General features: G+C 40.7%; 1 protein-coding gene across 2 annotated transcripts in view; it reads right to left on the reverse strand.

The window, feature by feature from the left end:
- AXL (AXL receptor tyrosine kinase) overlaps window positions 1-10871 on the reverse strand; it is a 128487-nt gene extending 117616 nt beyond the window's left edge. For both annotated transcript variants that reach the window (XM_089684266.1, XM_089684265.1), the window contains exon 1: window positions 10416-10871. In XM_089684266.1, coding sequence (XP_089540392.1) covers window positions 10416-10479 — 64 coding nt within the window. In that variant the 5' untranslated portion in view covers window positions 10480-10871. The remainder of the gene's footprint in view (window positions 1-10415) is intronic.
- Window positions 10872-14863: the final 3992 nt, after the last annotated feature.

The raw sequence follows: 14863 nt of genomic DNA on the forward strand, positions 1-14863 counted from the left end.
GTGGCCTCGGCAGTGAGTGACGTCAGCGCGGCAGGCTCCTCTCTGACGCGTTTCGTGCGAAGGCACGTTGTCAAAGGGATCAAAGTTCCCTTTGATAGCGTGCCTTCGCACGAAACGCGTCAGTGAGGAGTCTGCCACGCTGACATCACTCACTGCTGAGGCCACATGCTATGCTGGCGGCCATATTTTGTCCATTCATGAATGCACATGTGTATATTTTTTACTGATGCTGCAATAGCTGACTTACTGTCAGCACATCACTACTGGCTCAATAAATTTACTACACTATATCAGCTTTTTGTTTGGAGGCTTCTTCTCTGAGCTACTCAAGGTGGATACCTACCGTTGCTGATACATTTTGATGCCTGGTGTAAGTGACACCAAGGAGCAGTTCCTGCATGCTGTAAGGGTCCTACCGAGAGGTCTGGAGTCCTTCCCCGGGTGTGTTGAGTACCAGTGGAGGGACTCATTCCTACCAGTTCCTAAATGAGCACCAGTGCCCTTCTGGTTAATACATACATGTGCAATATTATTGTGCGTCCGGTGAGTGCAAGCATACCTCATTTTCCTTACCATGGAAGTCACGAACACCTTATTATCCATGCATTACCAATGAGAATGACCTGTATCCCTAGACACTGGATTATTGATACACTTATGTGATATTTATTTCAGCACGATTATCTTTGGACTTGCATTTACGTTATATCATACGTTTATAGTTTACGTTTATGTCACATTATTCATCTTAAATAAGACGATACACTGTTGTCACTTTATGGCGCTCATCATTGGTGCTTGAATGTACCACTTATCACTTTATATTTAACTGATTTTTTAGCGCTGCATTCTTGTTACATACGGTTTAAAGGATCTAGGGGTTTTATCCTTATGCTAGCTGCTCTAATTTTGGAAATGCTCACTTGACTTATGTATTATTGACTTGTATACAGTTGCCAGGAAGTTGTTCTCAGTTTACTGTTCCTTGGGCACCCCATACACCCCTTGCTCCATCCAAGTTCAACACCCCTAATAAAACTAAAAACAAAAACAGCTCAAGGACTGTTTACTGTCTCTGGAATGCAAGTCTGTGGAAAAATGTGTGTTGCCTGGCTGTAAAGGACTATAGCGGGACCCAAAACTTCAGCAACTAAAGGGGTAGTGCTACATTTTTTCCATTCACAGTTAGAATTTTGTACATTTGAGAAAAAATTTCCACCTGCTCATTCAATTTTTATCGTAACTACAATGAAAAACAAATGCTGATTTGGCCCCATAACCATTAGAAAATCAAACAAATGTTTTGATAACTAAAATTGTGAATTGGAATTCTCCTGGTGTATGGCCAGCTTAAGGTGAAGACAGCCTGTGTGCCCAAGTGGACTTCAACCACATCAATCATCTTGTCTCTGTGAATGTAATGTGAAGTGTTTCAGGGACAAGGTGATGACTAAATCTACAGACAGGTTTGGTGACATGTCAAGCTTTTGAACAAAAAGAAATTCATAGCATTCAGTCAGTGGGACATTTTGGGCAGACAACATTTTTGGTGCAACAGACAGCATCTTCAGTAGATCATGACTTAGAAACAATGGGGGAGATTTAATATGACTGGAGCACACAGAATCTGGTGCATATCTGCTTAGTATCCAATCAGCTTCCAGTTTTTTTTTGTCAAAGCTTAATTGAACAAGCTGACGTTAAAAGATGAGTGTTTACTATGCACAGCTTCAACAAGATTCTGAGTGCAAAACTTTTAGTAAATCTCCCCCAATGTTTGTTACTGCACCTTCTTTTTACCCGTGGTATACAAATCTCCTCCTTTTCACCAGACTGCTACTGGTGGGATATATGCTAAATAATTGACATCTGCTCTGCATAATATCTGGGACCCACAATGTTATTGTAGTCTGCATACCAGGGGCGGACTGACCATTTGGAAACTCGGGCACTACCCAAGGGCCTGGGGTCAGTATTGGGCCCCATGAGATGCCCCTGGTACCTTTTTCATAGGCTTTTTTGAGTTTGGGCAAGGTCAAAGGGGCCCCATGATCTCCTATTGTCCGGGGGCCCCATGAGTTGTCAGTCCGCCCCTGCTGAGTACTCATGTCCATTGCTAAGCACAGATTATTGCTACAGGCAATAATCGCATGAAAAATCTGACAGGCTGGTTGGACCCAAGTCATACAACAATCAAATTGGGTACAATCAGCCTGCCCATAGGTGGTTCAAATCTCTGCTTGTCCCTACTGAACCAGCCAAAATTCGAACCATCTATGGCCGGCTTAGGCTTCATTCACCCGGACTTAAAATACGCACATACAAATATTTTTTAATTATGGATCTGAACTTGCTTCCAATGGAGCCATTCACATAGGTGCAAAAACATGAGCTGCTTTCAAATCCGAAACATAGAATACAAAAATCTGTATCTAAAAACATGCGATGTATATACATTTGTATTTGAGTACATTAAATCTAAACAAAGGGGAAAATAAAAACAAGCTATGTATGAGTACGCATCTTTACACATTTATACCCATCTATACGCAAGTGTTTTACTGATCATTACACAGGAATTTTTCTACTGGAAAACATATGTGTAATAACATCAGTAAAATTTTTACAGCCGTGTGAATGAAGCCTTAAGGCTTCATTCATAGGGTAGTAAAAATCTGCACATACAAGTTACAGATCTGAACACACCCACATTGTTTTCAATGGAGCCATTCTCATAGGTGCGTAAACATGAGCTGCGTTCAGATCTGTAAGACAGAATCCAAAAATCTACGTTTAAGAAAATGAGATTGATATGCTTTACATGCTTATGTGTGCGCATTTGTATGTGCGTAAATTAAATCAAAACATAAAATAAATGATCATAATAACAAGTTATATATGCACATGCTTCTTTACATGTTTATCTGCATTTATGCACAAGTATTTTACTGATCATACACAGGAACTTTTCTCCTAGAAAACATATGTGTAAAAACATCAGTAAAATTTTTACGGCCGTGTGAATGAAGCCTTAGAGTCTCTATGTGTGCATGATCTATAAACCTGAGTTCCAGACTTTGACTGCTGTAAAGGACCTTCATTTTCCCTGTTAAATGCAGAAAGAAGAGTGAAAGTCCATATTTGGGATGGCAGAACTAAATTCTCTCATGGAGCGACCTGTGCCAAAGAGATATAAGAAACCTCTGGATGATTGCTTCTTTGGCAACGATGATCTGTGCTCACAGAGGGCAGCACAACGCAAGTAGCACAAGAAGCACATCTATATAATATTGGTCTCCTACCATGTTAATCTTAAATATTGTAACTGGCTCTGTAAAGAGCAACTATGCCAAAAACTGATATTTCAATTCTGTGTGGATACAAACAAACTGAATAATGTTACCTTCCTTTACTCTACACTCACCAGCCACTTTATTAGGTACTCAATATTCAATTGCTTGGTAACACAAATTGCTAATCAGCCAATCACATGGCAGCAACTCAATGCATCTAGATGTGGTGAAGACAACTTGCTGATGTTCAAATCCAGCATCAGAATGCGGAAGAAAGGGGATTTAAGTAACTTTGAACGTGGCATGGTTGTTGGTGCCAGATGTGCTGGTCTGAGTATTTGAAAAACTGCTGATCTACTGCGATTTTCACGCTCAACCAGCTCTAGGGATTACAGAGAGTGGTCCAAAAAAGAGAAAATATCCAGTGAGCAGCAGTTGTGTGGATGAAAATGCTTTGTTGATGTCAGACATCAGAGGAGAATGGGAAAGGCAGCAGTAACTCATGTCAATGTGGACCAAAATCTCTGAGAAATGTTTCCAACACCTTCTTGAATCTATGCTATGCAGAATTAAGGCAGTTGTGAAGTGAAAAGGGGGTCCAACCCGGTACTAGCAAGGTGTACCTAATAAAGTGGCTGGTGAGTGTATATCATAATGACTCCACCATCAACCTAACCCCATCTATACTGCCTGTTGTGCCTGCTTTGACCATTCCAAAGTCAAATGATGGTATTATGAATCATTCAGACGGGGGCCTACAGCTTATAGAGTAGCCTTTTGCAACCTTTTTACCCCAGAGGAACCCTTGAAATAATTTTCAGGTCTCAATGAACCCCTGACAAAAAAAATAAAAAATTTGTAGGGGTCATTGGAAAATACCCCTTACAGTAATGGTCTATCAGAAGTCTGCCCGCCCTACCATGGTGGTCAGAATGCCACCCTTACAGATGGCCACAAAAATCATTGGTGTTATTTTACTTGCTCTGCCAAGTGGCATTAGAACCGAAACTATGGAGACATCACCACATAGGAGGTCAATCATCCACAGCTCAAGGAACCCCTAGCAAACTCTGAAGGAACTTAAGGGTTCCATGGAACCCCTGTTGAGAATGGCTGTTCTGGAGAGTAAAACCATCTAGCATCTGTGGTTTCTCCTGCCAGCCACTATATCTATACTGTGCCCTGTACTGTCATAGGCTATCAGAAGAAACCACAGTGTACAGCAGGGAAACATGTATCCAACACAGCCTTTCAGGACAGGTGTGATTTAACACACAGCTCACTGCAAAGTATGAATCAACATCTTCTACAGGGTGCTGCTGTTTTATTTTAGTTACAACAGGGTCATCTTAGGGGCTTAGCTTTTTCCCTACCGTGCTATAGCCAAAAGAGGGCTACAGCACGGTTGTCTAGTTCTGGGACGATGTCCATGGACGTCATTCCAGAACACGCCCCCTGCACGCCCTCAGCGGTGTGCACCCATCGCTGCAAGTGATCGCTGTGTCCTACGCAGACAACTGATCACGTGATAAGGTAAATGGCCAATCACAGTGGCCTTTAACCATGTGATCATCTGTGTCCAATGACACAGCTGATCGCTGGGTAAATACAGTTGCTGGTTATCGGCTGCACTTTCCTCACGCTGTCACAGCATGAGGAAAGTACTGCTGATAACCTGAAATTGTCAGTGATCGGCACTGATGAGCAGTACCGCCCACCTGTGCCCATCAGTGCTGCCCACCTGTACCCATCAGTGCTACCCACTTGTGCCCTGCAGAGCCACCCACCTGTGCCTAGCAGTGCTGCCCAGCAGTGCCACCCAGCAGTGCCACCCAGCAGTGCTGCCCATCAGTGCTGCCCATCAGTGCCACCTATCAGTGCAGCCTATCAGTGCAGCATCATCAGTGCTAGCTCATCAGTGCTGCCTATCGATGCCACCTATCAGTGCCCATCAGTGCTGCCTATCAGTGCCGCCTCATCAATGCACATCAGTGAAGGAGAAAAATTACCTGTTTGCAACATTTTTTGCTCTTTTTTTGTTTATAGCACAAGAAAATAAAACACCCAGCAGTGATTAAATACCACCAAAAGAAAGCTCTATTTGTGTGAAAACAAATTAAAAAATTTCATATGGGTACAATGTTGCATGACCACACAATTGTCATTCAAAGTTCAACAGTACTGAAAGCTGAAAATTAGCCTGGGCAAGAAGGGGGTATAAGTGCCCAGTAGGCAAGTGGTTTTAAAGGAGGTACAAGGAAACCAACTATTAGAGAGCACAGCATTAAAGCCTCTGAGAGAGCTATACAGCAGGCAGGTGGATTAACTTTTGGCCACTACCGAAAATTAATTAGATTAGAATTTGTCTTAAATAGTAATAAATCAGACAAAAAAGCTTCAAAAGATATTTAGATATTTGTGAATTACAATAAAGACGCCAAAGAAAAAAACGGTCAAAAAGTTCAATATTGTATGCAATATATACATTAATACTCAAATTAATGAAAGAACAGTAGCAAGGCAATAAACAGTTGAAAATGCTGTGTTCACTTTTGCATGACATGCTTTTTTATGATCTAATCTTCAAAGCACCAGTGACCACACATGTGATGTGCAGATGGACCATTAGCTTCTAAGCTGTACTTGTGTGTGCAACTATAAAAGTCTATAAAAGTATGCACTTGCCTATATATTGTATTGATGTTTGGTCTATATGAAAGATTCCACCCCACTGATACCAACGATGGAGCACTATTCTACTCACTAACAACAATGATACAATGATGGGACACTATTCCTCCCACTGATACCAATTATGAGGCACTGTTCCTCGAACTGATACCAATGATGGGGCACTATTCTACCCACTAACAGCAATGATGGGACACTAGTCCTCCCACTGATACCACTTATTAGGCATTGTTCCTCCAACTGATACCAATGATAGGGCACTATTCCTTCCACTAACACCAATGATGGGGCATTGTTCCTGCCACTGATACCAATAATAGGGACACTATTCTTCCCAGTGACACCATTTATGGGGTACTATTACTCCCACTGATATCAATGACGGGCACTATTCCTACCATTGATACCACTGATAGGGTACTATTCCCCTCACAGACACCAATAATGGAACGGTATTGCTTCCACTGACACCAATGATGAGGCACTTTGCCTCCCACTGCCATCAATGATGGGACACTATTCCTCACACTATTACTAATGAGGGGACACTATTCTTCCCACTGACACCGATGATATGGCAATATTAATCCTCCAACTGACACCAACAATGGGGCACCATTCCTTCCCCTAACACCAGTGATGGGACACAATTCCTTTCACTGACCACAATGATGGGGCACTATTGCTCCCATTAAAACCAATGATGGGGCACTGTTTACTCCCCCTGATGCTGGGGCATTTTCTACTCCCATTGGACACAGTGTGGCCCCCCTAAAGCCTGAAGGACAGTAAACTGGCCCTTTGTTTAGAAAGTTTGAAGACCCCTGATCTATAAGATCAAATTGCAGTCCTTGAGTTATAAGTCGATCAGGTGTCTAATTGCTGTGCATTTAGAGAAAGTAAAGGTCCATGTGATATCAGATGTGATTTCTGATGTGCTGAAGAAAGGGAGAAATCTTTGTTAATCTTTCTTAATCTTCATATTTAAGATGATGGTATTATTCAATAAAGTGAATGTCTATGTATTAAGAGCCTCATTTCCCCAACATGGAAAATGGCAACAATATTTTACCTTTATCTCTGTGTATAAGGCAAAGCAATCATTATTCTTCCTATCAATGTCACTTGTCCAGGCATAGCTTGTGTTAGATTGGCTATAAATGTCCCATTTTCTTTAAAGCAGGCCCAATCCTTACTTCTGCTTTAGAGTTGAGGGAATAATCAGAAAACTGCATTCCTGCCACTGTAAAAGTCGGGTAAATATCACAGCGGGTTCCAAGAGGTTGGTTGAAGTTATCCTAGCTGGAAAATCATTGTAGGAACTATTGTTCCCCTTACCCCTTTAGAAAATAGAACAAACCTCACTGAAAAGGAGAACTCACCTAAGCGTAGAGATAAAGCACTATTAGTACCATGTTAGTGGGTACATCTGTTGTCGAGGGGAGGTCTACCTGTATACCATCAATAATTGTTAGAGGTATAGGGGTGCTTAAGCTGTCAATTCCTATATATATATATATATATATATATATATACTAACTCCTGTCCAGGAGTGATTCTGACCTGTTTTTCCAAGCAGATTTATTCCAGGTTGTTCAGGTTATGCAGATGAAGCTTGTTGTGCACCAGCATTACCAAATAATACCAAGGATTCTCGGTTGAATTCAAGGTTTGACAAGGCCATTGTAAAACATTCACCTTTTGTTCTTGAGACAATCCTGAAACCAAACAGTGAATGTTCCCTTTTTTCTGTGGAAACAGAAGTACAATTGCAGACTGGTCTCAGATTTCCCAACCTGCTGGAAAATTGCCCAAGGCAACAAGTGCTTCAAGTGCACATGCTGGTGTCCAGTGCAGGCTGATGATTATCACAAAAGATGCTTGAATTACTCATAACACTTGTAAATATTGGTGGATATATGGCTATTCTATGGTTGACAGATTTCTTATCAAGAATGGCAGACAATGAGAAATCTGCCTGTTTTATTAAACATAGAACTATGCCAAGGGCAACACTGTGCTTCTCCCTGATTCATCTCAATTTGTGATGCAGCATATTTATGGTAGAACATTGATTGTCTTTACTGGAACAATTGCTGATCACAGGACAGCTCTTGCACAAAGTGTTCTAGTTTGCATACCTTTTGCCATCCTTAAAGAAAAAACTTATCCCACACTATACAATGCCTGCCCTATCCTTTGTCTTGCTCCCATGCCACCAGGATCTGCCACCAGAGCCTCCACAGACACCCTGTACTTCCAAGTATGAAGGTATTTGTGTATGACATCCCTCAATGTAGTACTTTTGAACTGAATGGCCTAGACCCACACACCGACATGCTAGGGCAGCTTGCTGAGTCTTGAGCAAATTTTGATTTTCTGAGTAAGTTGGAATTTGCTTGGGAAATTTTGAGGACTCTAGTGGCACATTCTGGCAAAATAGAAGTAAAAGTAAGCTTATTTTCTTTCTTTCTTTCTTTTTTAGCTACAGAGTCAATTTAAACTATATTTAGATGTAAACACAAAAGGGTAGATTTACTAAAACTGGAGCACTCAGAATCTGGTGCAGCTGTGCATGGTAGCCAATCAGCTTCTAACTTCAGCTTGTTGAATTAAGCTTTGGCAAAAAACCTGGAAGCTGATTGGTTTCTATGCAGAGCTGCACCAGATTTTGTACTCTCCAGTTTTAGTAAATAAACCCCTCTGACTTAGATGCAATAACATTGACACAAAGTTGAATAGTAGCATCCTGGGTGTAACTTTTGGTATGAAGGAATCTGAGGTACTTACAGAAATTGTAAGATGAAATAGTGATGTTTAAAGTGACAATCAATGTTTTGATAGAACACAGCCAATTTCTTCAGAAAAAGGCATGACTCGAAGAAGGTGACCTTTGCTAGTTGTCAATAAAGTCATCTCTATTTCACCTTACAGGTAGTGATGGGCTGAACACCCCCCTGTTCGGTTCGTGGTTGAACATTCGAATCTAACGAAAGTTCGACCGCGAACTTCGAACAGGAACAATTCACGATGACCGCCGCCACCGCCGACCCAAAAGAAAAAAAACACTCCACCCTCAATGTTGGCTCCCGCCATCTGACAGCTGCACCAGCCTGACAATTTTTAAATATTGTGATGACGTCACAAGGGGGCAGGGTCTTCCTGCCCCCTTGTGATGTCATCATGTGCTGTGATTGGCCAAAGCATTGCACCTGATCTGTGGTCAGGTGCATTGCTTTGGTGAATCACAATGCACGGTCTGGGTGCAGTGGATTGGGGGGGCGCGGTGGGCGAATAGCCTGCCGAACGCCCTTACCATTCGTGTGTTTGCTGAACATACGAACAGCCGATGTTCCAGTCGAACTTGTGTTCGACTCGATCATCTAGCCCAACCCTACTTACTGTGAAATGCCTAAAATTCTTTCAATAGAAAAGCATTAAATAAATGTATAGACCAGCCCTTCTCAACCTTTTTTTACCATGTAGTAACCCCTGAAATAGGTTTTAGGTCTCATTATCAAGGAACCTCCACTAACATTATTAGCCCTACAGTTCATGTCCCATAAGTGTCAACAGTAGGCTGTAGAGAGTCTTAAATAAAATAATAAAAAATTAAGTTTACTTAATTAGTCAATTAAATAAATAAAAATAATCATAATAATAATAACCAGAAAAGAAAGTGGAAATTGTTGTGACACTTAAATTGGTGGTAAGAGTAGAATTGCCCCTTACATTGGTGGTCAGTAGAGAAGTGACCCATACATTGGTGGTCAATGTAGAAGCGACCCCTTACATTTGTGTTCAGTGTAGAAGTGATCTATTATGTTGGTGGTCATTGTAGAAGTGGTCAGTGCAGACAGGAAATCAGTCTGGCATTTCTCAAGGAACCCTTGCAACTACTGGAGGAACCAAAGTGCTCCAAAGAACCCTGGCTGACAAAGGATGGTATGGACCCTAGAGATGTACACACATATTTACGTTATCTATAAAGATGAGTCATCAAACCTTTTCTACAAAAGGTTGTTTTAATACATTTCATTTCACTTCCCTGCTACACAACCATTGTTCAAAGTGATGAAAGATCTTTTGAGGATTGTATGGGTTTGTATATATGAGATAACTAATCTAAAGCTATTGGAAGTCATCATCTGATTGGATTGCCCATATCTGTCAGATTGGCCATCCCAATAGCCCATTGTTGAGAAAAGGTGGTCCAATTTTGCCATGTGTAGAAAGTTTATATCTGTCTGTACCTGAGCAACTGACAGCTTCGTAACCTGAAATCCACATACAAGAAACAGGTAGGGGTTGTAGTTTTGGAACATAAAGCAGTCTTTTTTTATCTGTCTATGTTTCAGACAGTACATTCTTCGCACTGTCTCGCTGTCACTGGTCCTCTAATCAGTTCACAATAGCTTTGTTTGTACTCACCACTCTGTGCCAACACAGCCCTGAGAATTCCCAGGAGAAACAGCACCCCAAACGTTAAACCCATCCTGGAGACCAGCCGTTCTCCCTTTTTAAGCTCGGCAAATGTTAACTCCTCATCGAAGACAAAAATCCATAAAAATCCTCAACAACTTTCCAAAAAAGGATGTATTCAATGAACTCAAATAAGCCCCAAAATCCAAAACACAACAGAAGAGTGTCAAAGTCTCCAGGAAGGTTTGTAAATCCAAATCACAGCAGGTCTAAAATACTGCCGGCCACTAAAGCACTATGTCAAAGCATTGAAATGGCCAGAAGAAATGACAAAGTTAGCTTTTAACGACGAAAGGGAACATTCTTCCCGTCTCCAATAGCTGTAAAGTTGTGGAAAGTGAGTTGGGGAGTGCACGTTGGATGGGGAGGGCAAGAGAGAAGGGAGGATTGTCTATGCTCATTGGAGTCTGCCTTTCCATTTGTGAGTCACACACACCCACTGGAAGACTTTGTACAATAGCAAAGGAAGCATTCCTATGTAGAAGCTGAAGAGGGGAGGGAGGAGGCTGAGGAATGAGTAGAACACAGGAGATCAGAGAGGCACAACATACCATTCTACAGTCACGCCAATATGTTTTAGAGGCAACTGTGCCGTTTGCAAAGTTCAAGGTGTCAGATATGGGAAGTACAGTCTTAGTTCTGGAGTACGCATATGATCTGAACTTGAACTGTGTTCATAATGCAATTCTGATGACTCCTATGACTCCCACACCTGTCATAAAGTCCAAGAGGACATAGAAAAAAATGTATTTCCCATATGAATGTCACCTAAATTTTCCGCTGTTTGATTTAAAGGGTATCCCTACTTTTGTGGGAAAAAAAGTAGTGAAAAAAAAAAATAATATAACGTATACAATTGCAACGCAAGTCATATTGTGATTGAATGTTATTAAAAATGACATTTCCTTTTTAATCTGCAGCACTGTGATGTTCTTTAAAATGCAAAGCAATATGGCAACCTGTAGGCATTCTGTACACAGATGGTTTACAGAATGCCCCCCAGCAATGTCATTTCCTGATAGTGTAATTGCATTGCTGATTTTCCCAGAAGTCTGCACTATGATACAAGTAAGAGTTTGGACATCCCTGCAACAAAAATAGCATTTTTATTGAGATACTCCCAAAGGCAATAAATGCCTAAAGGGATGCAGACCCTGCCACTTTCCTCAGTAGAGCTCTGCAGGTGCAGCAGCTGATAGATAATGATGAAGTCACTCCCATACAGATTCATTCTGCACATCGATACAAAGAGCTATTTCTTCAGAAAAACAAAAGGTAGAAATCTACAACAAAGTTTCTTAAAATTGAAATGCACATAGATCACCCAGAGGGGAATGTTTTTTCTTAACAGAAGTTGAGTTGCTTTTTAAACATTACATTTTTCCATGTTTACTGATGTCCCAGCAGCAGTAAAACAAATACGCAAAATTCTAAAGTTGTCCATACGCATCCAGTTCATCAGGCAACAGGTCAATTTTACTCAATGGATGGCTCTGTCTACATCCAACCGTCCAACATCCTTCAAATGAAATTTCAAAGGAGCTTGGCAGAAATAGATGAAGAATCTGTGCGACTTTTTTCATCCAGCTAAAAAATGAAACAAATCTATATGTGTATGGACAGCTTAAACCCAATTTAGTCAGAATTGTGGGTGAAGATCGGTGTATTCATAGACACACAGAAGACCTCACAGAAGACCCCATGCACGTGTTGTCTCTGCTGGGAATTGAACTCCTGGCGCTGCATGGGCAAAGAAGCAGCTACAATTTACAGGTATACCTCGGTTAACGTAATTTTTGGTTTACAAATAAAAATCCACTGGTTTACAAATTTTTTTCGCAGTACGATGGGATTAATTGGTTTTTAATGCATTTACAAATTTTTTTTAATCATGTCCCTGTACAGTACTATGCCTTTAAAGTGCACTTTATAAAGAGTTTTGAACAGATAAGACTTTTTTCTGACCTCCCGAATGGATTAATTGGTTTTCAATGCATTTACGAATTAAATTTTAATTATGTCCCTGTACAGTATTCATGCCTTTAAAGTGCACTTTATAAAGAGTTTTGAACAGCTAAGACTTTTTCTGACCTCCCGAATGGATTAATTGGTTTTCAATGCATTTACAAATTAAATTTTAATTATGTCCCTGTACAGTATTTATGCCTTTAAAGTGCACTTTATAAAGAGTTTTGAACAGATAAAAAACTTTTTTTTTACTTTTTTCTGACCTCTGGAACGGATTAATTGGTTTTCAATGCATTCCTATGGGAAACTGCAGGCTGCAAAAAAAAAAAAAGTTTGATTTTAGGGTTTCAGCAAGGTTGTATTACATAATTAAACATCCTATCTGTAAACAAAAACATTGCAATTGATGATGTATTTATATATTTATGACAAAAAGTAATTATGATCTCTTTTGTCCCAGGAAATATTTATAAAGCAGTGAATGTGACTCTCACCAAACATTCAATCACAGTCATGTCAAACACATGCACCAGGAAGAATCACCTGCAGAGAAAGTTGAGTGAATGTTATATTCACTGCCTTAGAAATGGTTTTGTGAAAAAATTATATTTACAACTGATTATTGTTATAAAATTGCTTTCGGTTTTATTTCTCAGCCAGCAAAGGTTTTCAAAGTTCCATTTCTGCCACTGTAACCATTAAAAGAGTATTGTTTGTAGAAAGGATATTCCATAATCCTCATTCCGCTTGTTCCAGTAAAGCTGGCCACACACGGCTCAAATTTCGGCCAATTCCTGTGCATCAGTTGAAATTCGAGCAGTGTATGGCCCTGCCAACACCACCTGGCTTGACAAACTTCAATCGGGAATTTGCCATCAGCCTGTTCAGCTAAACGAGAGAAATCTTAAAATGTATAGCTAGCCTAATGCAGGCCATAGATGGGGAGAAAAACTGCAGATTTTTCTTTTAAAAAACGAAAAATCGGTTGTTCAAGTGGCCGACGTTACCACCAATGGTAAAAAAAATCGGCCGATTTTCTACCCGTCTAGAGCCGGCAAAAAGTGTCCCTGCAGAGAGCTCTGCTATTTCTTTGACAGTTCTCTGACAGTTCCTTGACATTTATAGAAGTTGCAACAATGTATCTATTTGTTTCCATTTAGGATACAGATGTTTTTATTCGGAAACAAATAGATACAATGTTTCAACCGCTGTAAATGTCAAGGAACTGTCAGAGAACTGTCAGAAATAGCGGAGCTCTCTGCAGAGACACTTTTTGCTGGACTGGAATTCTTCTTATTTTCATCCTACTTCTTCTTCTTCTTCTTCTTCTTCATCCTCATCCTCATCCTCTTCTTCTTCTTCTTCTTCATCCTCATCCTCATCCTCTTCTTCTTCTTCTTCATCCTCATCCTCTTCTTCTTCTTCTTCTTCATCCTCATCCTCATCCTCTTCTTCTTCTTCTTCCTCATCCTCATCCTCTTCTTCTTCTTCTTCATCCTCATCCTCTTCTTCTTCTTCATCCTCATCCTCTTCTTCTTCTTCTTCTTCTTCATCCTCATCCTCTTCTTCTTCTTCTTCTTCTTCTTCTTCTTCTTCCTCATCCTCATCCTCTTCTTCTTCTTCCTCATCCTCATCCTCTTCTTCTTCTTCTTCTTCTTCATCCTCATCCTCTTCTTCTTCTTCTTCTTCTTCATCCTCATCCTCCTCTTCTTCTTCATCCTCCTCTTCTTCTTCATCCTCCTCTTCTTCTTCATCCTCTTCTTCTTCTTCATCCTCTTCCTCTTCTTCATCCTCTTCTTCTTCTTCATCCTCTTCCTCTTCTTCATCCTCTTCATCCTCATCCTCTTCCTCTTCTTCATCCTCTTCTTCTTCTTCTTCATCATCCTCTTCTTCTTCTTCTTCATCCTCATCCTCTTCTTCTTCCTCATCCTCTTCTTCTTCCTCATCCTCATCCTCTTCTTCTTCCTCATCCTCATCCTCTTCTTCATCATCCTCATCCTCTTCTTCATCCTCATCCTCTTCTTCTTCTTCCTCATCCTCTTCTTCTTCATCCTCTTCTTCTTCCTCTTCTTCTTCTTCATCCTCTTCTTCATCGTCTTCCTCTTCTTCTTTTTCTTCTTTTTGTCTTCCTCTTGCAGGTCACTGCTCATGCGCAGATTTTTTATCGGTAAAAAATCGGCCGATTTGCCCACTAATTGCCGCGAAAATCGGCCGATCGGCAAAATCGGCCGATTTTTTTCCAACTTTACCGAAAAAAAAAACCGGCCAAAATACCGAAAAACGGCCGACCAAATCGCCCACTAACGATCCGAAAATCGGCCGATTTTATTTTCGGCCGAAAAATCGGCCGATTTTCGACCCATCTATGGCCTGCATTAGGCTAGGTTCACACTACAGCGGTGCGGTAAATCCTGTGTGATTTGCACAGG

The sequence above is a fragment of the Staurois parvus genome, unplaced genomic scaffold, assembly GCF_062004578.1.
Source record: "Staurois parvus isolate SC_StPar_1 unplaced genomic scaffold, SC_StPar_1.0 ptg000340l, whole genome shotgun sequence".
Lineage (NCBI taxonomy): Eukaryota > Metazoa > Chordata > Amphibia > Anura > Ranidae > Staurois > Staurois parvus.